Genomic DNA, 23782 nt, shown 5'->3' with positions numbered 1-23782 from the left:
CAGGAGTGTTGGGCAGCAAGTGCAAGAGAGAAGCCTCCGCAAAATTCCAGTCTTCACCAGATACATGATAGTTTCTTTATACAAGGTCTTGCTACATATTTACAGAGTTCTAGTTTCTACTTTTAGTGCTTCCTCCTACTTTTAGGTCCACTTTAATACTCCATCATACAGAAGGGAACTGCTTGGGCTCTGCTCTCTCACATTAATAACTCTTTTAGATCTTAAGCCTGATAAATTTAGCTATAGATTTATCAGAAAGTCACTTCATCCTTTGGTTAAACTAATACATTATCTGCAGACAAAACTAAACTGTAATAAAGATGTTTTTGACACAGCCAATTATGTGAAGCCTTTGACAGATCTAGGAAAGCATTATATGTTTGCTTTTACCACGGTCAAGTAAGCAGGACAACCTGTTATGACATCAGTGGATTCTGGAAGTATTGTTTCCAGGCTTGTGAAACAGTCTATATTTCCACGGATGTATTGCTCAGCTTAACTTAACAGTTGATATATTTTATCTCTAAATTGAAAGCTCTCACGAGCATAGCCCTCAGTGTCGTTTGTTTCAGTTCATATTTGTAGGCCAGTCTGTTTGCAGTGCTCATTTGTATAAAACAACATGTTATCTGGAGAAATGCTCCATATAGATTATTTTCTTCAAACGGTTTCCTCTGCAAATCATATTTATATTCCATGCTGTACACAAACACATTGAATTGTGATACCCCGGTGCAAAGACGGTGAACTTAAATGTCAATATCAGTGGTTCTTTATGCACAAATGTATGGAACTTTAAAACATGATCCTCACACAACGAAGGCATAACAAAGAAAAAAGAGATCTTGTCAATATCTGTAAAGATATAATCTATCCCTACTGTCTAAATTTACCTGAAAGTAAATTTGTTGCAGTACAAATCCACGTATAGGGGTTGATTTACTAAAACTGTTGAGTGCAAAATCTGGTGCAGCTGTGCATGGTAGCCAATCAGCTTCTAGCTTCAGCTTGTTCTTTTTTTATATCATAAATATTATTTATTAATGTTTAAGGCATACAAAGAACAGAATATAGTACCATATATAAAACAGTACAAAAGAATCATCCATTAACAAAAAAGAAAAAAAAGCACTAAAAGAATGTTTCCAGTGTTACAAGTTGTCCAATGAACAAATAAGTACAACAAAATTGTGGTATTATTATATGCAGTAAAGTCATATGCAGAACCCCCCACACACAGAGCAGCAGAGGTTCCTCTCCAGCAGTGGACCAGTGGAAAATAGAGCATATAAATCTCCCTACTTGATAATCCAGGCAAACCTGGGTAGGTTGTAAAAAAAAGCAGCAGGCAGAGTACATCATGAAGAGATAATTACAATAGCCTATGCATTATCAAATCAAATGGGGCTAGACCCCGAGTGGCCAATCATGCTTACCAAAGTTTCTCAAACTTACCTGGGCACCCACAATGTTGGTAATTTAAACAATCATATTGTAAGATGGTTCCCATATTCTGCCTCCAATCCTCCATAGTAGGGGAAGTTTTTGATTTCCAACGCACAAGATTAGTCTTGCGCGCCTGTAACAGGGCCTTGGAGAGGACTTCTAGTATAAATGTATCTTGGGTAACATTAGCTAAAATACCCAAAAGGCATTGTTTAGGGTCTAGAATTAGGTTAGTTTGAAACACTAAATTAAGATCGATGAAGTTTCGGGCACTACTATAGCATGTGAATAAGATCCCCATGGCCTTGCTTACATCTGCTACAAAGAGGGTCCTGGCATAGCCCCATCATACACATTTTAGCTGGTGTATAATGAGCTCTAAGTACAATGTACAATTGTGATATAAGGTGAGAAACCGTCAGCGAGCTGTAGAGCAGCTTCCCACTGGTCTTCCTCAAAAGCCCCACATCTCGCTCCCACTGCCCACTAGTCCTATTTGGGTATTTTTCTAAATAGTTAATCAGAAGCATGGTATAGCAGCGAGGAATAAGCCCTTTACTAGTTTTAACTGAGTGCAAATAATTGAAAATGGGGGGCGTGCCATAAGGCTGATGGGCTTTGAGCAGTAACTGCATGTTTTAACTGTATGTAATAAAACAGCATTGCAGACAGTAAATTATACCTGGACTTCAATGTATCAATTGATATGAGTTGACCATGGTCAAATAGATGCTTCAAATGAGTTATCTCATAGGATTACCACTTAGAGGTGAATTGTAGCTTGGCTAGTTAGCCTCAGCTTGTTCAATTAAGCTTTGACAAAAAATAATGAAAACTGATTGGTTTCTATGTAGGGCTGCACCATATTTTTCACTCTCCAGTTTTAGCAAACCAACACCATTGTGTCTGAGAAGCCACCCTATCCTGGATGCACACAGAATTAGGGCCTTGTCTTCTCCACATTGGACAGGGGCACTGTACCTATCTTAGAGTACATTCATATCAGCAGCTAGATTAGAATGCAGGAGCTGGTGTGCAGTAGGATGACAGCAGAGCTGTTGTGCTGATTGTAGTCCATTGCACGTTTCATTTTTAAACAACTTTTACTGAAATGTCGCACAGGTTTTACTGGCCAGAAGGGAGAGAAGATATACTGACTTGTCTTGCGGTGGGACTGTGCTGGAAGAGCCACCCAACAGAGTCCTACTGCACCCTGGTGTGTCTGTGCCCTTAACAAGAATACTGGTTTATGGACAATAAGAGCACTCTCATTGTTTAGGGGTATCTGGCTGAAAGCACAAAGTTGGAGAAGCTGTGGCTTATGTTCAGGATTGGGGCTCTGTATGTGCCCACCTTCTAGTGCTTTATTTTAAGTGGAACGATACTCACCTTGGCTCCAGTGATGCAGCTTCCCTGAGCTCCCCACCTGGCTGCTGACATCTTCAGGCCGGGCAGGGATGTCGTCACTCCTGCACATGCATTAAGCTCCGTCAGAAACAGCATTGCCGGATTTGTACAGTGAGCTGCACGTGTGCGGCTCACTGTACAAGGGTGGACAGGCAGGTAAGTAACTTTAATTCAGAAGAGACAAAGCATGTCTCTTCTGCATTACAATTCCTGCCTGTTCTCCCACTTTAACCAGCAAGGCTAGAACAGTAGTCCTGCATTGTACACTTTGATGCCGAGGGCCAACTTACATTCCAGTAAGGAAGAACACTGGAACACTGGAGAACCAAGGAAAGTACCAGCTGCCAGGACAGCATAACAATAAGGGCATATTAACCTTATTCATTATCCCATAGACAAAACAAGCATTTAACCCTTGAAATGTTTTTATGTAACTTAGATTTCATCTAAATCTACGTGCAAAAATGTACTGCATGCAATATCTTGCAGCTTACCAGTCCTTAAATGTGGTGGCTGCATTTGTATTCTAAGAACATTTTAGCAAGTAAATAAAATACCTATTGATTTTGCCAAAAATGCAGTGTACTGCACTGGAAGCATAAAGTAATGTTATCTTCCTTCTGTAAACAACTAATCTCTCTATCCCCCATGTAATGGAGATGAACAAAGGCCCTAATCCAACCTGGTGGTATCCATGTCCCTCTCCATAGATACAGTGGAGGAGAGTCTCATTCACAGGGTTATAGGGTGAAAATAAAGGGACATTATAATGTAATTTATTAAATAATGGTGCACGCACATATCTTGAATAATCATTTGCAGAGTTTTCTCTTCTACACAGCTTTATGTTTTTGTATAGCTATGCAGGATTGTAAGGTCCTTGTGACTTAATGCAGTAAATTCATACATGTCCAATTTACTCTTCTAGGGGACAGGTTCCCTTCTCATAACCTGACTCTTGTACTAGCAGCACCAGAATCCTACGCAGGAGAACTTAAACTAAGGTAACCCCAGTTCTTTTGTTTTAAACACAAATAATAAAGGCAGAATGTGGTCTCACTGTGCAAGTAAAATATGGAAACTTTGTGAATTGTACCTTTTTATTGGTTTGTCTCAGATAATCCAGCTCCTGTAACAATGTCATGTCTTGCTTCCCCCATTCCAGGGTGCTGGAGGCTGGCTGCAAATCTGGCCCGTCACTGTGTGAGGAGCAGAGAAATATTTATTCAGCAAGAGCCAATCACATGACAGCTGTCTCCCGCTTATCCCAACTAGCCATGTGCTGTCATGTTCTGTACACCTTCTTTACATATTAAACAGGCAACTTGGGGCTAAGCCAATTGTTCCATTAGCAATGCATGGCATTAAGGATAAAGTTAAAAAGGAAAGTTCTCTTGCTATTCAAGTCTTACTGACACAAATGTTAGAAAACAGTTAATGTTTATTGATTGAGTAGAAGTGTATTCTTAGGTGGCGGTTTTCAGCTATTAAGTACCTTTGTGCGTTTATAACTTTATTAACTATCTGCAAAGCACATAAGAAACAACGTTCTTCCAAAACATAATGGGATTGTACCAAAATGCAGTTATTTATATATGTTAAAAAAGAGAAACTCTGCACTTGGGTGCGATCACACACACAGAACTAGCACTAAGGATTATGATACCAACCCTAAAAAACATTAATAGAACAAAACGACAACAATAAGTGACAAAATACATACAAATCATTATAAAAGTGATCATATAAATCTATATCAGTGAAAAAAAAAAAAACCTCTCCATGCAAATATTAGTGTCTAAAAGTCAATAAAAGAATATATATAAATCAATCTGGCACAATAATAGTGTACATAAGACAAGTAGTGAACATTCAATAGTGACATATGAAACAATAAAGTGTCCATCAAAAAAATTCCCATAATTAATATTTAACCAAATAAGTGACGTAAAATAGTAATCCTCGGCTGGGAGTACTGGAACCTTCCAGGTAGTGCATCCACCAATCAGAAAGAGGAGAAATAGCACTTCACCAAACACCATGGTGTGTACAGATAAACCTTGCCAGATGGAATGACCACCATTGAAGGAACTGTCAAATTCGCTTCTTTAAAAAGGTCAACACCAAGATGTCCCTGGATCTCCAAATGCTCTCCCACACAGCCCACTCCAAAAACATCCGACAGGGTTAAGAACGTAAAATATTCTCAGAGTGTAGTAAGATCAATCATCCAATTTGGTAAAAAAAGATTAAAAAACACTCACATATTAAAAATGCCACATAGGCAACACCACATAACACCAATGTAAAAGCATCCGATCCTCCAACTCGTTGTCAGTAAAAGACCTCTCCCGGGTCTCCGCTTGCATGATAGCGTTACCTCCGCTAGCCCTGCCCCATGCATTTCATCATAGCAGACGCCATTAGGGGGAGCAGCCGGGCCACTCCCCCTGACGACTTCTATTATGATGATATGAATTGCAACTACGATCATTGGATTATGGGTACAACGTCAGGCTCTTGCAGATTCTTCCTCTGGCTATCTGTCCATACCAAGGTGGGCTTTCTGTTTGAGAACTGTGTTCCATTGAGAACTACAAATCCACAGTGGCAGATGGGATTTGTAGCGGATTCATTCACAGATCTCTGTGCAAGCGCAGCCTCTTACAGTTGTGCTGATTTCAAGTTACAGTGGCTGCAGGGGAGGGGAACCCCAATACACAGTTGCTTGAAGACTGGGGTGCGGGGGATCCCTCACCTAGCATTTAGTTGCATTTCACATGTTTAGGTGCGTATAGCATTTTTTCTACTCTTCAACTTCTCTCCAGAACGTGTGTTTATGATTTTTTTTTTTTTTCTGCAAGTAAACGTTCCTATTCTAATACACCTGTAAATGTCTACGTGCGCATGGACAAAAGCCAACAAAGAGGCACTGTTACAGGCTGAAAAAAAGTCAAACACCTCTAACAGCATTTTTTAAGCTCATTGTGCATGAGGCCTAAGGCTACTTTCACACTGATCCGCCACAAAAACACAGCAAAAACGCATAGGCGTTTTTACAGCGCTTTCTGGTCGTTTTTTTAAAGGACACAGGACTTGCACCAAACTGCACCAAAAACACTTCTCAAAAGGCGTTTTTTGATGCGCTTTTCAGGCGTTTTCCATTTATTTCAATGGGAAAAGGTGTTTAAGGGGTGTTTTTTTTAACTCACCAAACATGCCCCAAAGGTGCATGCAAGATGCTGCAAGCACGAGTTTTCACACCACACCACAAAACGCAACACCTCAGTGTGAAAACATACATAGATATACATTCTACATATACAGCAGGGATTTCGCCTCATAGCCTGTTTGGCTATGGGACAGGAAGTAAAGGAAAATCTCAGCAATGGGAAACAGAGGATGAAAAAATATTTGACAAGGATTATAACCCACCCTTGCTCTATCCAAAATGAAAAAAAAACTTTTGTCTATAGTTCCACTTTACTGTGAACATGTGTATGCTGCTTTATACACAAACAGTATATAGAACTCTCCAGCATATCACTTGCCTTGACTGCTGAACATCATTCTTTTCTACACTAGAAATTCTGCTTGCAGACAGGTTTCTTGGACTGGGTACTGGGACATTCTCAACATCAACTCCTTTAGATTTCCTCAGTTCCTGAGATGAACTGGAAGCCATCACCAATCTGTAAACAAACAAGAAGTCTTTAGCACAGTACATGCATCCATGTTTAATACATCAGTTAAATGAATAACAGACTTTTTATGTTGACTTACCATTAAGCCCCCATTGACACTTGCAAATGGGGCCATTAGCAAGACCCAGTGGCGATTCCTACTGATTAGCTGTGGGAGGCTGACAGCTCCCACAGGTATTCACAGCCACTTGCATGTAATCACTCATAGAGCGATTACCTGTGAATGATTGGCCCTGGACACAGACAGTCCCACAGCTAACCCTCAGGAACTCCCACTGGTTCTCATGCATGTAATCGCTAACAGTTCCATTCGCAAATGTGAATGGAACCTAAAGTCCACGCCTTCCACAACTTAGGTCAGGATTACCAAATTCCTGCCTGAGTTAAAGTCCTCAGTTTCCCCTCCTAACAACCTAGGCCAGATGAGCATTGATTGCCAAATATTGTTCAGCGAAGAAGATATCCCGAATGCTACACACTGACAGTCACTTGAAAGATGGCAGCCTCAGCCCAGCTCCATCTAGGCTTTGCCCCCTAACGTTCTTTGGCCTACCCACTGGCTTAGTCATGGAGCTCCAAATATTGTTGCTGAAATCAATGGTTTTCAGTCAAATGTGAAGACTAGTTCACATCAGTCCACATGCTAAACCGTGTGCACATTGGTATGTCCTGTGTGGGGGTGATGTGATGGATTGTTACAACGCACTGCATTGTTTTTAAATAGCAATGTGATGCCGCGCTCCACTATCAATAAACAAACAACTTAAATCATCCAACAATTGAACTATTGCATAAGTGTCCATGCAAATTCCGTGGTTATCTTGTATCCACTGTTGTATAAAAATGAAATGCTCCTCAGTTCACCCCGTGTGATAAATCCCAAAACAATACGTGTACACCTCCACCGGTTGTGCGCAAACCTTATGTATATGACCAAACTGCTAAGTCAGGTCATATATAGCATGTGTTCCTTATTTGGACTGTGGTGAGATGGTAGTGCTGTCCACACACAGAGCTGGGTTGGGAGCGAGCCTGCACATGTGCCCCCATAGCAGGCTGCTTCCTATCGGGGCATTAGGGAGGAGCCAGGAGCACCAGCGGGGGACCCCAGAAGAGGAGGTTTGGGGTTGCTTTGTGCAAATCCATTGTACAGAGCAAGTAACAGGTTTATTTTTTTTAAATTAAAGTTAAACCTTTACAATCACTTTAAGATGTCCATCATCACATTTTATGCAACCTAGAATACATCAACATTATTTTCCTGTAAAAGCAGAAAAAAAAAACTGACTTATAACTGGTGAACACCTATGCAAGATATCAGCCAGGTTATTAATAAAGTGAAAAGCAAATTATAGTAAACCAAAACAACCACGCAAATAATATTTTAATGATTTCACTCCTGTAAAAGGGAAATGTGATTAATTGCCAGGGGTTACTGTGCTTCACATTGAGGTTTGACTATTTCCTCTGTTTGCTGAATAAGCCTTTGTGTAGGAACTTGGCTCTATACAGCTGGCTAGCTCTAGACAAAGATGAGCTGCTAGTTATAGTATATAGGTATATTATGATATACAGTACAAGTACATTCAACAGTCACAGACGTGACATAAAGCTTGATTCTCATTATAAATCCTAAAGCACACAGTACAGACATTCACAGCAATTCACTTCTTGATTCTTTCTCGTTTAATGTGGATCAACTTTTACTTCCCAGTGTTGCATAACACGGTCTTTCTCAAATGTAAAATGAAAACCCAATGAGTTATCAAAGCATTCTTTTGCTTTTATTTGATGACATCAAGTTCAGTATTCCCTAACAAACAGTCATTTCCATGCTTTTATAAGACACAAAGCAGCTCCATACAATTCTTCAATTACCACTGGTCCCCCCACCACCACCACATCAGTACCATTAAATTAGGACATGTAATAGAAAAGTGCACGGACCGTAACCTAATATAAAAAAAGATCCCGCCCCTCCTAGGTTCTTACTTGCCTCTTCAGAACAACGGTGTTTATATCCTCTGGCCAAAATTATTTTCATCACTGATTATTCCTGCACAGTAATTTCCCATAGTAGGTTACCTTTGTTTTCTAGTATGCTGACAGCTAGTGGTGGTTTAGGTCATTGCAACTTGTTTACAATGTAATTTTCATTTCTTCTTCTGTCCTTCCCTCTTGTTTAGAGCTAGTTGGTCTAATTCGTTGGTCGAATTCTAGCTTGTCCCTTCCCACTTCTTCCATTTTCTTTCAGTCAGTGTTAGCTATCAACAAAAACAGGACTCAGGAAAGTCATTATCTTCTTCAACTTCTGTGTCCTATTGAAGAGTTAAGCTGCCTGTGGCTGGTGCCAAGTCAGCAGGTGACCATACCCTTCAGACAGACTGGGTCTAATTAAGTATGTCAATGCATAAAGCAGCCTTTGAAATGGGACACTGACACATGTCAATGATTTTTCTGCTCACTGAAGTTCTGCAGTTGACAACTGATTGATAAGGGTGGTGCTTAAAATGGTTCTAAAGTCTCATGCTTTTTTACCTTCATGCACTCTATGCATGAAGGTAAAAACCTTCTGTGTGTAGCAGCCCCCCCCCAGCACTTATCTGAGCCCCATCTTTATCCTGCAATGTCCACGAAAGCCTCGGTTCTCTTGAGACTCTCACTCCTGATTAGCTATGGCAGCAGCGGGAGCAATTAGCTCCCTCTGCTGTTAATCACAGCCAGTAAGACAAATCAGGAGAGGAAGGGGGCAGTGAGAAGCAGTGGCTGTGTGTGAATGGATATGTAGAGCTGCAGCTCGGGAGTGCGCATGCTTGGGTACCCCCATAGCAGACCCGACAGCAGGGAGGGGCTAGAAGCACCACGGGGAACCCAAGAAGAGGGGATCCAGGCTGCTTTGTGCAAAACCACAGCACAGAGCAGGTAAGTATAACATTTGCTATTTTTAAGAAAAGAAAAACAAGACATTACCATCACTTAAATGCCATGAGAAGAAACCTAATCTTGGGTTAGGCAGAAGTCAAGGTCCTAAGTACAGCTACAGGGATCAGTTTGAAGACTAACACAAGTACTTTCAGACACCACAAGATGCCTATACTTTACTACTGTTGCTACCTTAGAAATGTTTTAGGCAAGATTACCTGCATATTCAAAAATCTTATTAATATGTAATAGATAAATACACTTATTGGTAAACATGTAACACCCCAAAGTCCCTGGAAACAGCCCTCTCCCCCTGACCTTTGCTTAGCGGCATTCTTTATTTGGAAGTCTCTGTATCTCCATCTGACAACTGCCCCATCCAATCAGAGATCAGCCTGGAAATGCCCCATCTGTTGCCTTCATTTCTGGCTTAGCAGCACACTGCACTTTAAAGGGTAACTATTTTCATGGGAAAGAAATATGCAACAAAAAAATATATATAGCCTTTACAATTGTGACACAACCCATATTGTAATTGAATATTACAAATTTCCCTTCCTTTTCAATCTGCATCCCTGCAATTCTCTGTAAAATGCAATGAAGAATGGCTACCTGGAGGTGTTCTGTACAAAGATGGTGTACAGATGCTCCTGAAAATATTAATTCCTGCTTGAGTGAATTGGCTTACTGATTTTCCCCAGAAGTCTGCACTAAGATACAAATCAGATTTGTGGCATCCCCTGCAACAAAAATGTCATATTTGGTGAGATACTCCCAAATGGAAAACACGTCTAAAGGGATGCACACCCTGCAATTTTTCTCAGAGCCCTGAGGTGCAGCAGCTGATTAAGAATTGTAAAACCACTCCCATACAGATTCACTCTGCACATGAACATAGACAAACTACTATTTCTTCAGATCAACAAAAAGGTAGGAATCTACAACAAAGTTTGTTAAAATCTTTGCAATATACATAGATATAACACACGCGGGGAATGTTTTTTCTCTGCCCGTCTACCCCAGTACCATAACCTTCTCTCCCCTTATCCCAGTACAGCATCTCTAGAAACATCACTTTCCTATCCCTAGATCACGGAGACCCATTGAGTCCCTAGACTGTGTCCCTGGAGACATAATACAATAAAGAGCATATATGGACCCAGGGTTGTTCAGTCTATGGATGTAACAGTACCAACCACCCCAGGTAACAGCAACACATATAAGAGAAAGATTAAAGTTATTGTAAATCCTAAACTTGTAACCCATTCCATTTAAAATAGAAATGAAAGAAAACATTTGTGTATAGATATAAAAAACCCATTATAAATACCCTTTTCCCTTTTTTTAAATAAGTGATTACATACCCTGGGGAGGAGAAACAGCAGCACACTGAACTTCCTAGTGCGGGGAAAGGGGGGGAGGGGATGTCAGTACAAGTCTGATCATTGGAGAAGAGCAGGCGGAGTTTCCAGCACAGCTAGAGAACTGACCACGCTGTGCTCTCATGCCTAGCACTGGCAGGAAAACCAGAGATGTCATACGAAAGAAGCAATACAGAGAGATCAAGATACTTTTTCATACAAGCACATGGTACACGAATATGAAATGTTGGGTTTACTTATTCTTTAAAGGACTTTCGGGGTAGAAAAGTCATATAATGTAATAAAAATGAATAGCTTTTATTTGAACAGGCATAAAATTGTACAAAATCAAGCTCGATACAAGAAAACTCAAAACAGTTAAAGCATCTTAAAAACTGCACCGCTATGCTCTTGTTCGCCATGTTGACTGTCTAATAGTCTAATTAATGAGAGCCTCATCTTCTAAGAGTACATTGTCTACAGTATAACCTCAACACTATTGGTGAAAGAGATGAACAACTGACAATGCATTTCATTGAATATTTCCAAATCTTCAGGAGTTAAAGCGACACTAAGCACAAAACCAAAAAATGTGATCTATTGCATCTTACCAAGCATTAGATGTGGTGGCTGCATTCATTTTCTTTTCTTCTTGTTTTTACCTAGTGATCCGACTAGTAACACATCTCCCGTATTAGAGTGTCCCCACTCTGGACAAAGGAGCACAGAAGCACCTTTGGACAGCAGCATTGGTAATCTGGGGGACAGGAGGGGAGTGTTCGATATACTGGCTGATTTAGATTTACTAACAAATTGAAGCTGAACTCCAGCTAACACTTTATAAGTACTTACACCAAACCGTTTTGTTTTTTTTTCCACTTAAAGGTTTTACATAAATGAAGAAAAGCTGATCATTGAATGCACCCGTCAGTAGTAGATGGTTTGTCTCATCCCTGTAGCTGCTACATCTGCAGGACAGTATGCTCTGTCGAAAAACAAGACTTACTGGTCAAATCACTAGGTGCAAATAAAAGGAAAGGAATTCTAAAAAAGAAAACTAACTGATACAGTCATCACATCTAAGAATTGGTAAGCTGCAACATAATAAATGATTGCTTTTGGGTTTAACCGCTTCCCGACTGCCCTATAGCAGAAATTCTGCTTCAAGGGGTGCGCAAATGCACGTATATATTGTGACTTTCCATTTCCGGGTAGGGGGCGCGCGCCCTACCCACGCCACCATTAGTAGCCGCAGCTGTCAATCACCGGGTCCCGGTCGGTGATTATTCGCTGGAGCCCGGTGATTGATGAGCATCTCCGATGGGGAGGAGAACAGTTTACGGTTCTCCTCCCTGTCAGCTCGTGCATGCTGTTTTGGATGACTTTGCACAGCACAGCCATGCATAACAGTGTGCTTACAGTGAAGCACATGGAAACAGCACATAGTGAAACCGCACACAGTTAACCCTTTGATTGCCCCCTCTTATTAACCCCTTCCTGCCCAGTGCCATTAGTACAGTGTTAGTGCTTTTGTTTTAGCACTGATCACTGTATTGGTGTCACTGGGAATGTCAGTGACATCAAGTCAGTTCCCCCCCAGTGTCAGAATGCTCATTGCAGTCCTGCAATAAGTCGCTGATTGCCGCCATAACTAGTAAAATGTAAAGAAAAATTCCAGTATCTATACAGCCATTTGTAAACATTATAACTTTCACTTAAACCAATTAATTTACATGTATTGTGATTTATTTTAGCAAAGACGTTGCAGAATACATTTTAGCCTAAATCTATGACGAAATTTGATTTTTAAAATTTTTTTACTGGACGTCTTTAATAGCAAAAAGTCAAAAATGTTTTTTTCTCAAAATTGTTGATTTTTTTTTTTTAAGAACGCAAAAAATAAAACGCACAGACGATCAAATACCACAGAAGAAAAGCTCAATTCGTGGGGAAAAAAATGATGTAAATTTCATTTGGGTGCAACATTGCATGACCACACAATTGTCAGTTAAAGTAATGCAGCACCTTAACGCAAACAATGGCATGGTCAGGAAGGAGGGTAAATCCTCTGGAGGGCAAGTAGCTAATTAAAAGGTGGATAAAGAATAAACATGATAAAAAAAAAAAAAACATTCATATGCAATCAAAATTTAGAAGGCAGAAAAAGAAGAGTTGCTGCCAGGAACCATAAAGGATATGAAATCTGCACTTCAACAAAGAAGCGTCTATGGAACTTAGTAAATATTACAACGTACAAGTTGCCCGAGTCTTCCAGCAGCTTCAAGCAAAACTGCAGCTTCATTGCTTTCCTGCAGGTGCTTGTGATCCAAAGCATGGCAAACAGAAATGTCACTTTCCCATCCCAGGCTCAGCAATTCAGTGTCCCTGGAAATACTGCTCTCCCATCCTTATTAGAATACAGTACTACTGGAAATACCTGTCTTTCTATCTTGACTAGGGCAGCTAGGTAATATAATCTTCCGCTTCTCACCAAAGAAAAAAAACAAACAGAAATCATCTCTTGCCATTTAGAGATCATTAACACGATTTCCACACTGGATAAAGGCAGGCTACCTCTAGGACACACAGAATACAGTTGTTTCTATGTGCCTGTTCACACCGCAATGCTGGTGTGATTTGTGATCCACTGCAGTGCAGAAAAATGCAGCATATCTTTGCCCTCTCCAATTTTAGTAAATCAACCCCACTGATATCTAAAATGCTGAGGCTCTGTTCTGCAATTTTCTCCGTAACTCCTGCTGAAAACTGCTTTTAGGTTATGCCACACAATAGCTCAAGCTACAATTTACATGCAAGTGAACGAGTTAGAAAAGTGACTCCTCTCCCACGTCTCTGAACAAGTCATCCAAGGTTTCAGTGAGAGACACAAAGACAAACTGGTGACAAAAATAGGTGCAAATCAGGCTGCCCATCAGTCTTGTCTGAAAGGAGACAACTATGACTGCATATGTTCTTGTTCTTGTAGTGCGCTAGGATTCCTGTCATATGCATTCAATTTTTGTAGAACAAACTTTGCATTCAGATAGTAAAAGCCATATATAAAACATTAGTCTAAAAACATATAAAATTGAAAACTAAAAACAACTGATCCAAAATCTTTATAGTTTCCCTTTAACAGATTGGGAATAGCTTTCCTATGCACAACCTCACTCTCAGGCAACCAGATTACTGATAAAAGTGCTGGGGGAGGAATGAAATACTGGCCATGTAGGCTGCGATCTCTGTGGGGGCATCTCAAAGATTAATTTTCGATTTTGACTGGAGTGAAACTTTAATGCATGAGAGTAAATAAAGACAGTTAACTTATGGGTTTAAAATCATTTCCAGGGGCAATGTCATAATGCTGCTTTGGGTGTCTAAACACACAGGGGTATAGAAATGAGACTCTGTGAACTAGGAACTGTTACTTGGTGACTAGAAGATACAATCACTAAGGGCCAGACCACACATGCAGTCCAGTGCATTTTTTTCTGCATCAAAAAGGGATGGACAGTAGGTTATATGGATTTCAAAGGCATAGTTCACACCAGCTCAGTGCGTTGCAATGCAGTAAAAAAAAAATTAGAACATGCTGAATTTTTTCCCCCAAAGAAAATCCATCGTCAATCACTATGAACGCTGGCCGCCGACCCGGATGAAAAAAAAAACCCACCAAGCACACTTGTTCCTTTTGAGACTCTTCAAATGGCAGCCGCTTACCCACCGCCGCTAAGTGAACATGGGCATGAGGTCACCTGGTTACATCACTGGGTGGCCTGCCCCTATGACATCATGGGGTGGGGTGGGGCTTCTGTGTGCTGTCATGGGGGTGGGATCACCCATTGGCATCGCTGGGCGACCCCCCCCCCGTTTATTTAGTGGTGGCGGTGAAGCAGCTGTCATTCGGTGAGTATCTCTGGTATGGATTTTGGGGGGTCCCACACATTTTTTGTTTGTTTTAGGGATTGGGGAGACTATACACTTTTTTTTTTTTTTTTACTGCTGGTTCTCTTGTTTACATTCTGCTGACAGCAGGGATGACTAATCGTTGCTAGGATGCCTGTGGGTGCCAGCTTCTTAACAACTTATGACTCATGTTCTTGACAGAAGGGATGAGTATCTGGTTGTTAGGAAGCCAGTGGGTGCTGGCTCCTAACAACGAAGGCTTAGGAAACTTTGGTTAAAAAAACTAAAAGAAAAACCATACACAAAAAAGGGGAAAAATGTATTAGAACGCACCAAAAACACACTGGAACACATGCACCTGGAGTGCTTTTTTTTTTGCGTGAACTGCATTCAAAAATGCATCCAGTTTTTGTGTTGTGAAATGGCTCTAACTTTATAAGAAGAAAATAAAATGCATTACTACAGTATGGTTTGACACAATATCAGATTCAACCAGAAGGTGGCAATGTAGATGAAATCTGAAAATCAGCTTTAAACTGAGATGAAAGCTGTATAAGAAGTGGACTGCTATAGTATATGTATTATCACAACTAGCAGGGGATCCCTGCTTATTCAAAGTGATGTGAATTATGACAGCTAAACTTTATCCTGCTCAAAGAGCAATAAACCATTGCACTTGGATTGTAACAGTCAATGTATTCGGGTGTGAGAAACGAATGCAGCTTGTACATAGTAAATTACTTTCATTATTAAGCCCAAAAATGTGGATGTTCTGGGAAATAGCTCAAGTTCTGTTAAAAGAGGTGACATTTCCTTTTAATTGAAAAGTATATACAGTGAACAATGTCTGATGCTTGTAGATGTGATAGGTGTGATTATGTGTAATCCTTCTGCTTCTTAATATTACATTTCCTTTGTCCTTTCCCCACCATCTAAAATTTCAGAATCAGAGAGTGAGACTGCTTGCAGAAGTATGGAAGAATGGGAAAAGCAGGGGCCATCGACATAACAATATATTCATTTCTGATTGGACCAGATTTAATGTTTTGGGCACCAGAGCTGAAATTCCTGGAGAAATAATGTATAGTCTTAAAAACTGGAAGTCCTACAAAACAGGGATAAGGTGTACAGGGATTAGCTTGAGGGACACTGCAGTAACTGTTCTATTAAATACAAACTCTTGAGAGCAGCAGGCGCCTGTAGGCTGTATGTAGTGTTGGCTATATGCTACTGAATGCATTATCCATAGGCAGCAAATAGTTACAAGTACCGTCCTTTCTGCAGAACATTGCAAGAACCCACTTTGGTTTTGGCAAGCAGCTGAAACAAGATCAGCTTAAACATTGTACTAAATCCTTTCACTGGAAATCTGTAACCTTTTTTCTGTAGTTAACCTAATGATATGCTATCAGCTATTCCTTACAATTGTATTTAGTAATGCCATGGCACATATCCAAGGACACATTCTCAGACAGACACCAACCAGAGCAAGTGCTCAGTATCACCCCACCAGCCACTGAAAGTCACCAACAGGCCGAGCAGAATCCTGAATTAGGACAACGTCCTTCCAAGAATCTTGGAGTTCTTCTACTCAAAGCCCATTCCACTGTAGCAAACAAGCTTAATTACTTCACTAACTGTAGATCCAATGTGCTCCCAGTACAATTCTCAGAGGACTGCAAGAGAAAAGGGAGAGGTGAAAGGTTATATCAATTTGTAAACTTGCTTAGTTGTCTCCAGAATACCAAAAAAGCTATTGTGTGCTAAAATACACATTGCTTTACCTTTAAAAAAAAGGTAACACTCAACTCCAGGCAAACAGCTCAATACACAGATAAAATGCATATATGATGTGTGACAATTTGATTCATGGAATGGATCATAAAAAAAAAAAAAAAAAAAAAAAAAAAAGATTGCTTACCTATAGACTAGCGGCTGTTGTCACATTCAAATTAGTCCCTTTGGGAAGCAATTCACTCTTCTAGATGTCTGTGCCACTGCCGGGAACAGGGGCGGACTGAAAACTCATGGGGCCCCCGGGCAATAAGAGATCATGGGGCCCCTGTGTCCTTCCCAAACTCAAAAAAGCCTATGAAAAAGGTACCAGGGGCATCTCATGGGGCCCGCTACTGACCCCGGGCCCTCGGGCAGTGCCCGAGTTTCCAAATGGTCAGTCCGCCCCTGGCCAGGAACATTCCTAGAATTCATATTCTGGAACTATGCACAGTATCTTTGTTGCTGTGTATCAAATGTCTGGAATGTCATCAAATCTGTGTCCTTCAAGGTATTTTTTAATTTTGAAAACAAGTCAGGGGAATAATGTGGTTGGAAAAGTTTCAGAATGGATTTCTGGGCCAGGAACTCGCAAACACTTAATGCATCATGTGCAGGACCATTGTCATGGTGGAGAATCCACTTGTCAGGCTAGAGTTCCTGTCATTTCCTGCGGACAGATTCCTGTAACATTTTCAGAATTTTCATGTAACATTGTTAGTTATCAACCTTTGTAGCATCCTCTAAGTTCTGTCAGGTTCTTGCAGTTTTGCAAATACCATTAAGATCCTTAGTCTGGCGGGGTCATAGGATGTGACGTCATTGCACATATGATCGGTGACAGAGTGGCGTTTGTGACACAGGAGCATATGCGATCATTATATGCTGCAATCCGAGAGTTTTTATGGGAGTGTGAATTTTGATTTTTAATAAATGTATTCTATAATGGTATCACACTATGGGGTTTGCTTTCTTCTTTCATGATACGCTGAATATGGTGTATCTGCAGACATTCATGTGAAGTTTAGGTGGCGTTCATGCTGATCTCTCTTTCCAGAGGAGCCATTTACTACTAATATATTTGTTTTACTTCACTTGAACTTAAAAAAAAATATTTTTTAGTTTTGTATACACTTATCATTTGAAAATATTTTCTAAAATTAGTGCTGCACATTATGTATTTAACAGTGTTGGTTGACTGTTGTACCATGTTCTTGTGTCATTGTGGATATATTCCCACCCCTCAACCTCCCTAGTGGTCTGATTATGTCAGTATTTCTGTGCTCAAAGTGGTATTTTTTTTGCATGGAAATATGTAGTTTTTTTATTGTAGGCCTGTAATTTTTAGGAATAACTCACTGAAATCTGTCCAAACAAGAGTCTAGTAAACATCCCGGGTATGTTAAAATTTGAAACACAGAAACATAAATTATAATTTAATAATCAGAAAAATAATAATATAATAAACTTAATTCAATAATATAATCAAACCAAAAACACTAAAATTTGAAATATAGCGCCAAGTTCGCACATCACTGAGCAAAGTTGCTAAATCGTTGTCAGTGTCTGATGACGAATTTCCCCACGAATTATTATCACTCAATTCTGCAAGTGGTTCTAACTTACTTATAAAAATCAACATGCAGCGCTAGAAATGCCAATGGTTAAAACCCATGTTGGAATAATAACAAATTCTCTCAATATAATGAAGGTATTCAAAGAGAAATAAACAGGTGGGGAGTAGTCTCTGTTATAATTAAAGAACACTCCAACGCGTATTTTTACGTTATATGGATGAATAGCAAAGCCATAATAAAATTATATCACAGTGCATGTGGCGAGGTGACAATCAATCCGTAATGATCAGTGAACATCCGTGATAATGGTGATGAAAAAAACAGATGTAGATTGCACTAACCAGATAGCGCATGAAAATGCGCATTGAGTTGGTTTACTCCTGGTCATCCGCATCTAAAACGTCTGGAGCACAGGGTCATCTGGTGGGCACCAACAAGATCTACAGCGCACCATCAAGGCTTCCAGGGAGCAGGAGTACAGTCAAACAGACACCGGGGGGAGTCAGCACTCGCCGTATGGAAACTTCAGGGGTCTCCCTTAGGAAGGAGGGCTCACAACAAAATGAGCCCAAACAGAGAGATTTCCATAGTGCAGTATGCTGTATTATAATGAAAGTTAGGTAATGTTAAAATTAAATGAACTCACATTCAAGTGACAAACAGTATCAAATCATTCAGAGAACCACGTGGTGATGTCACTGAGGGCAGATTCCCGACATGTTTCGTGCACTCACATTTTCCCCAATTTTTATGCAAAATTGGATGTTAATCTGATGTTTCAGATTCCTATCACTTATTGTCCACCAACAGTGCAACACATACACATGTGCTATTTCTGCTACTACTCCGTAAAGACGGTCAACTGGTCTGTGACCCAGGTGAGTGAGAGTTAGAACATGTCAGAACACACTCAAGTGGGAATGGCTATGTGACTCACCACCATAGTCCAAGCCATGGGCATTCTGGAAACTAAACTGCCTCGTATGAGAGCGGTTTTACTTGCCAAAGGATTTTTATTTTTGTCCATCCAGTACTGAGATTTAACACAGCTCTGCCACACAGCACAGCACAGTCTTGCCTGGCAGGGGAGTGAAATCCTCTGGTTTACCCACACAGTGCACTGCAGCACATCTGCTACTTGTGTGGCTCCTTCTTCCCCCTCTCTCAGCTCTGCTGTACACTGGATTCTGGTGCCAAGTGAAATTCAGAAGCCTACACTGCTTGCATTAATAAAATAACATTAAATGATGTACTAGTAATGTATTAAACTAGAAGTTCAGTAAAATCCTAACTTTACTAAAATCTGCTCCCACCCCCATTCTAAGCCTATTCTAACTACCCTGTAAAGGAAAGATGTCTATACTTACTTATGCTGAGGATGCTCCTGTCCGGTCAGGAGAAGGTGTAAATATAGCTAGGATTTGACTGGACTTCAACTTTAAGGACTGCAGAGTTATATTCATTTGTGCCCTTTATATTTGTGTGGATATTAATACATAAAAGAACATTTAAACATACAGACAGAAGGAATTGACAATTAAATGTAAACACTGAACTTCTCTTTTTTGCCCACTGCTGGTCGAAAATTGCATCATCTGTAGCCGGATTTACACTGCTATGCAGAAGTAAAGGCTCTCTAAAGATTAAAATCTTCAGCAGAGTTCTAAACCTCCAATCTGTGCAGATCTATACCACAAGATAACCGATCTGCTTTTTATTCGCTTTTATCGTCCACCAACCACACCCTTTATTGTTGAGTCATGGCTACATGTGCTTCAGTACTAAGCCACTTTGTAACCGATAATGCCAAGTTTCTCAGGTGATGATTTGATTCTTCAGGGCAGATTATTTTCAGTAAATTCTGCTTTAGTTCCTGACCACAACATACTTTATTAATAAAAATTTCATATGAGCAATACAGCTATATTCATGTACATTTCCAAGATGCTTATACACTGCAGAATAAAGAGGATAGTTAGAGAGAAAAACTTACCAGATAATAAAATAAACTAGGGGATATTGAATTTTATACAGGCTGTACTGGCATTGACATTATTAAATTGCAAATAGTTCCACTTCCACAATAGTGAAGATGTAATGCTAGGTTTTCTTTGTTAAATGCATTACACTTATCTTTGTTTATTAGTACCCCTTTCACACCAGGGTTGTCTGGTATACATTCTTTTCCTATGTAAACCTTTGCAAGCACATGAATAGTGGAATTCTAAAGAGAACACAATGAATTAAATAGGGAATTTACTGATTCATTAGGGGAGTCCTGAGCAGGAGCTCATAGGTAAACACTACACAAAGGTTCCACAATGGCTGCATAGCCATATGCTGAAGGGAGGTTTCTCTCTTTCATAAATTTGCCATGGATATATACGGCCTGCATTACTCTATGAATTTTGTCATGCCACCGCTGCCAACTTCAAAAATCCCTATCCCAATCCTGCAATTCTGACTTCATAGAGAAGATGCCAATGAGGTTAAGTGCTCAATAAAAAGGGAGACAATAAAGGGGGTTTGCAGAAGTTGGATTTGAACAAGTGGGGATCACCTTCCCTGGGAAAAAGGCAGTCCAAACAGCAGGTCTTTTCTTAAATGTCTGACCTGTAGCCAGTTTTATTTAATAGGTTGCATAGAAAACAAACAAAACAGAAAATAAGTCCTTGCCATCCAGGCACTAACTAAACATTACAGATTCCTACCTCACAGGTGAAGGGCTTCTCCCAGACACCAACAAAACAAACATTGTGCAAACCTTTTCCTTTCTCTTACAAAGCAATCTTTCATGTCCATAGCTCAGGTTTTGGCTTCTTGAGTCCCAGGTTACAGCAACCTCTTGCTCCATTCCTACTGTATACCACCTGCTAGTGGTCACCAATGAAACTCAAAATCCGGTTCAGAACCAACACTGCCAAGGTGGCCAGGAAAACCAGGACCAGATTCTATCTTAGTTTCTAACATATAAATGCATACAAGGTGACACATAATGTGGATCAATCACCCCGCCTCTCCCACTGTCACATTACATGCAGATGAGCATACAGATGTAAAGCCGAGGTCATTGTAGTTAGTGGGCGGTGAGGGAAGCCAATGATGTAACACTGACAACAAGATGAGTGAAGTGGTTATCAAGTCAGGATGATTTGTTTTTCCTTCAGTAGTTGCATAATCAGTTTATGAAGTGACCTGCAGGCCTTAGCATAGCCAGTAACCTTCAAGTAGAAGCAATCAAACCAGCAGCTGCACTCCAGCTTGACATGGGAGTCACCAGAACATGAACTGGTTGATGTGGGCATTCTTCTCTTCCAGTGGATTTGACTTCTTTATATGTGGCAGTAATTCAATCACAATTTGTTGGGCTTGTGGATGCAAAATTTTTTTAGAAATTCATCTGCAGACTTTCCATGGTTCTTGGTACCAACTCATAAAATGATTACCTTCGGTTTGATATTCTTCATTTTGAAGTCTCCAGGGGCGTGGCATGTGATGTTATCACGAATGCCGAAATTCAATGCATGCAGTGGAGAGAACAATTGCCTCCAAATCTCATTGCTCAATTAACTGCATCATGGAGTCACCTACAAACAAGACATCTGGATCTTTGTTCTTAGAGTTCAATACAAACCTGCTGCGCTGAGAGAGCCACCGGTCCTCTCCATGTACATCCTCAGCAGCATGATGGACAGCAACAGTTTGTGTCCCCCAGACTCGTTATGCAGACAATCTGCTCAGTGCTCCAGTATCTCCTTTCCCACCTTTTACCGTCTATTCATACTTTATAGTTTTTATCTGATCATTATAGCATGGCTAGTTCACACATTTGCCTCAAAGCGCAGAGCATTTTTCTTAAATAAGTAAAACAGCACTTTTGTGTCCTGACATGCATTAAAGTGTTACTAAACCCACAACAGTAAAATCAGCCTGTATATGCAGTAAAGCATGCTTGTTATACTCACTGTGGAACCTAAGGGGTTAATTCTCTGCATTGTGTAAAAGGGCTGTTTGATCCTGTCTTTTCTGATCCTCCCATGCTACTGTCCCCAATCCATCTGCTGATAGAACACAGCCTTGGGGGCAAGCTGCAAATGCTCAGTTTGGTGTGTATTGCTATGGAGTTTCTTTTTTCCCTGGGAGAGTGCATGTGATCAGCACAGGGCCAATCAGCGCTGTCCAGACAGAGATTCAAGGGTCCTACAGTCTCATAGAGCAATCGGGAGAATGAAAACTCTTCCAAGCTTTAATCAGTGCTTTGCTGGACACTGATAAAAGTCAACTAACTGCTGATGAGAAAAGGTATTTAGCAGTTTAAATAAGGTAAATATATGTGAGCGCACATAAAAAGTATAGCAGCTGTGCACCAGGTAACCATAAAAAAACCTCTAAAAGACAATATAAATCAAAAGTGCAGCGCTATTTAGCAGTTTATATTTACTAAAATAATTGCATTTCCATGTTCAGTGTACTGTGGGAGACCAGATATAGTGAATGCAGGGTCCTGGGTTTAGTAACACGTAAAGGTGGGCCATATTGAAATGAATGGTTAACACACACAACTACACATAATGACTTTTTGTACATTTTTAGTAAATCTACACTATGGCAATGTTTTATCATCTCTAATGGAAATGCATGCAGAACACATTAAAAAAGTAAGGTGCAAAAGAGTTGCAGAGCTACCATTTTTTTTTTTATTGGCGAGTACCGATACTTGTGCTCAAGTACAGTCCGATATTGATTACTGATACCTTTGAGGTGCAATTTCAGCCCATACAAAATTAATGGGATCAAATTGCACTGCAAAGAATCACATGAGATTTGAGCAGGAATGCAGAGCAATTTCTGTCTGAATCACATGCGGTTTCTCGTACTGCTCCTGTGTAAACCCAGGTTGAAGTCACTTATGACAGGACAGGAATCGCACCGCACTCAGACAGGAATAACACTGCATTCTTGTTCAAATCACATGTGATTCTTTGCAGTGCAATCTGAGCCCATTCATTTTGTATGGGCTCAAATCACACCGCAAAAGTATCAGTTTCAGGTATTGGAGCATTTGCACGAGTACTCGTGCAAATACTTTGCATCAGCAGCGATACCAGTATTGGTGGAACCCCATAAAAAAAGACATGAAATTTAAAGACAAACAGTGCATGTGAAAATGCATGCAGTAAGGCTAAAGGCCTGTCAAGAGTATTTGCATTGCAGTCACCAGTGTTGTTCACATGACCATGTTTTGTGTAGCTTTACATCGTGTCATACCAAAATTGATGTGACGTGTCATTTGACAGGCTTCCATGCCTCCATCAATGTCCATGTAAATGTGCTGCAAATGCGAGGTAAACATCCCCTATGGCATTTACTTTTAAGATGTGATTAGAAAATGTTACTAGCCAAGATGACAGTACAAGAATCTATACAATAGAAGACCAACACAGAAGAGTCATCTGGAAAACGTCATTTAACGAGATGGAAATGCGTTAAAACGCATCATAAACACAAAAGCGTCTCAATGTAATAGGTGTGTTAATGGGTGTTTACATTTCAAAGCACATCTAAATGAGAAAACCAGAAACATCTGTGCTCAGTGTGCTAGTGTTATATATGGCTAATGTGTAAGGTAAAGTCTACAGGCTTGGAAAAATCCGTATGTAAATGGATAGAAAACTGGCTAAAAGTT

The 23782-nt window shown here is 40.2% G+C and overlaps 1 protein-coding gene across 2 annotated transcripts in view; it reads right to left on the bottom strand.

Moving 5' to 3' along the window:
* MIPOL1 (mirror-image polydactyly 1) overlaps window positions 1-23782 on the bottom strand; it is a 539082-nt gene that overhangs the window by 367181 nt on the left and 148119 nt on the right. For both annotated transcript variants that reach the window (XM_089680250.1, XM_089680252.1), the window contains exons 3-4: window positions 6405-6545; window positions 3950-4052 (exon numbers count right to left, since the gene is read on the bottom strand). In XM_089680250.1, the coding sequence (XP_089536376.1) occupies window positions 3950-4052; window positions 6405-6538 (237 nt within the window). In that variant the 5' untranslated portion in view covers window positions 6539-6545. The remainder of the gene's footprint in view (window positions 1-3949; window positions 4053-6404; window positions 6546-23782) is intronic.

The sequence above is a fragment of the Staurois parvus genome, unplaced genomic scaffold, assembly GCF_062004578.1.
Source record: "Staurois parvus isolate SC_StPar_1 unplaced genomic scaffold, SC_StPar_1.0 ptg000237l, whole genome shotgun sequence".
Taxonomy (NCBI): Eukaryota; Metazoa; Chordata; class Amphibia; order Anura; family Ranidae; genus Staurois; species Staurois parvus.
The sequence above is the reverse complement of the archived record's forward strand: the minus strand, read 5'-3'. Positions and strand labels throughout refer to the sequence as shown.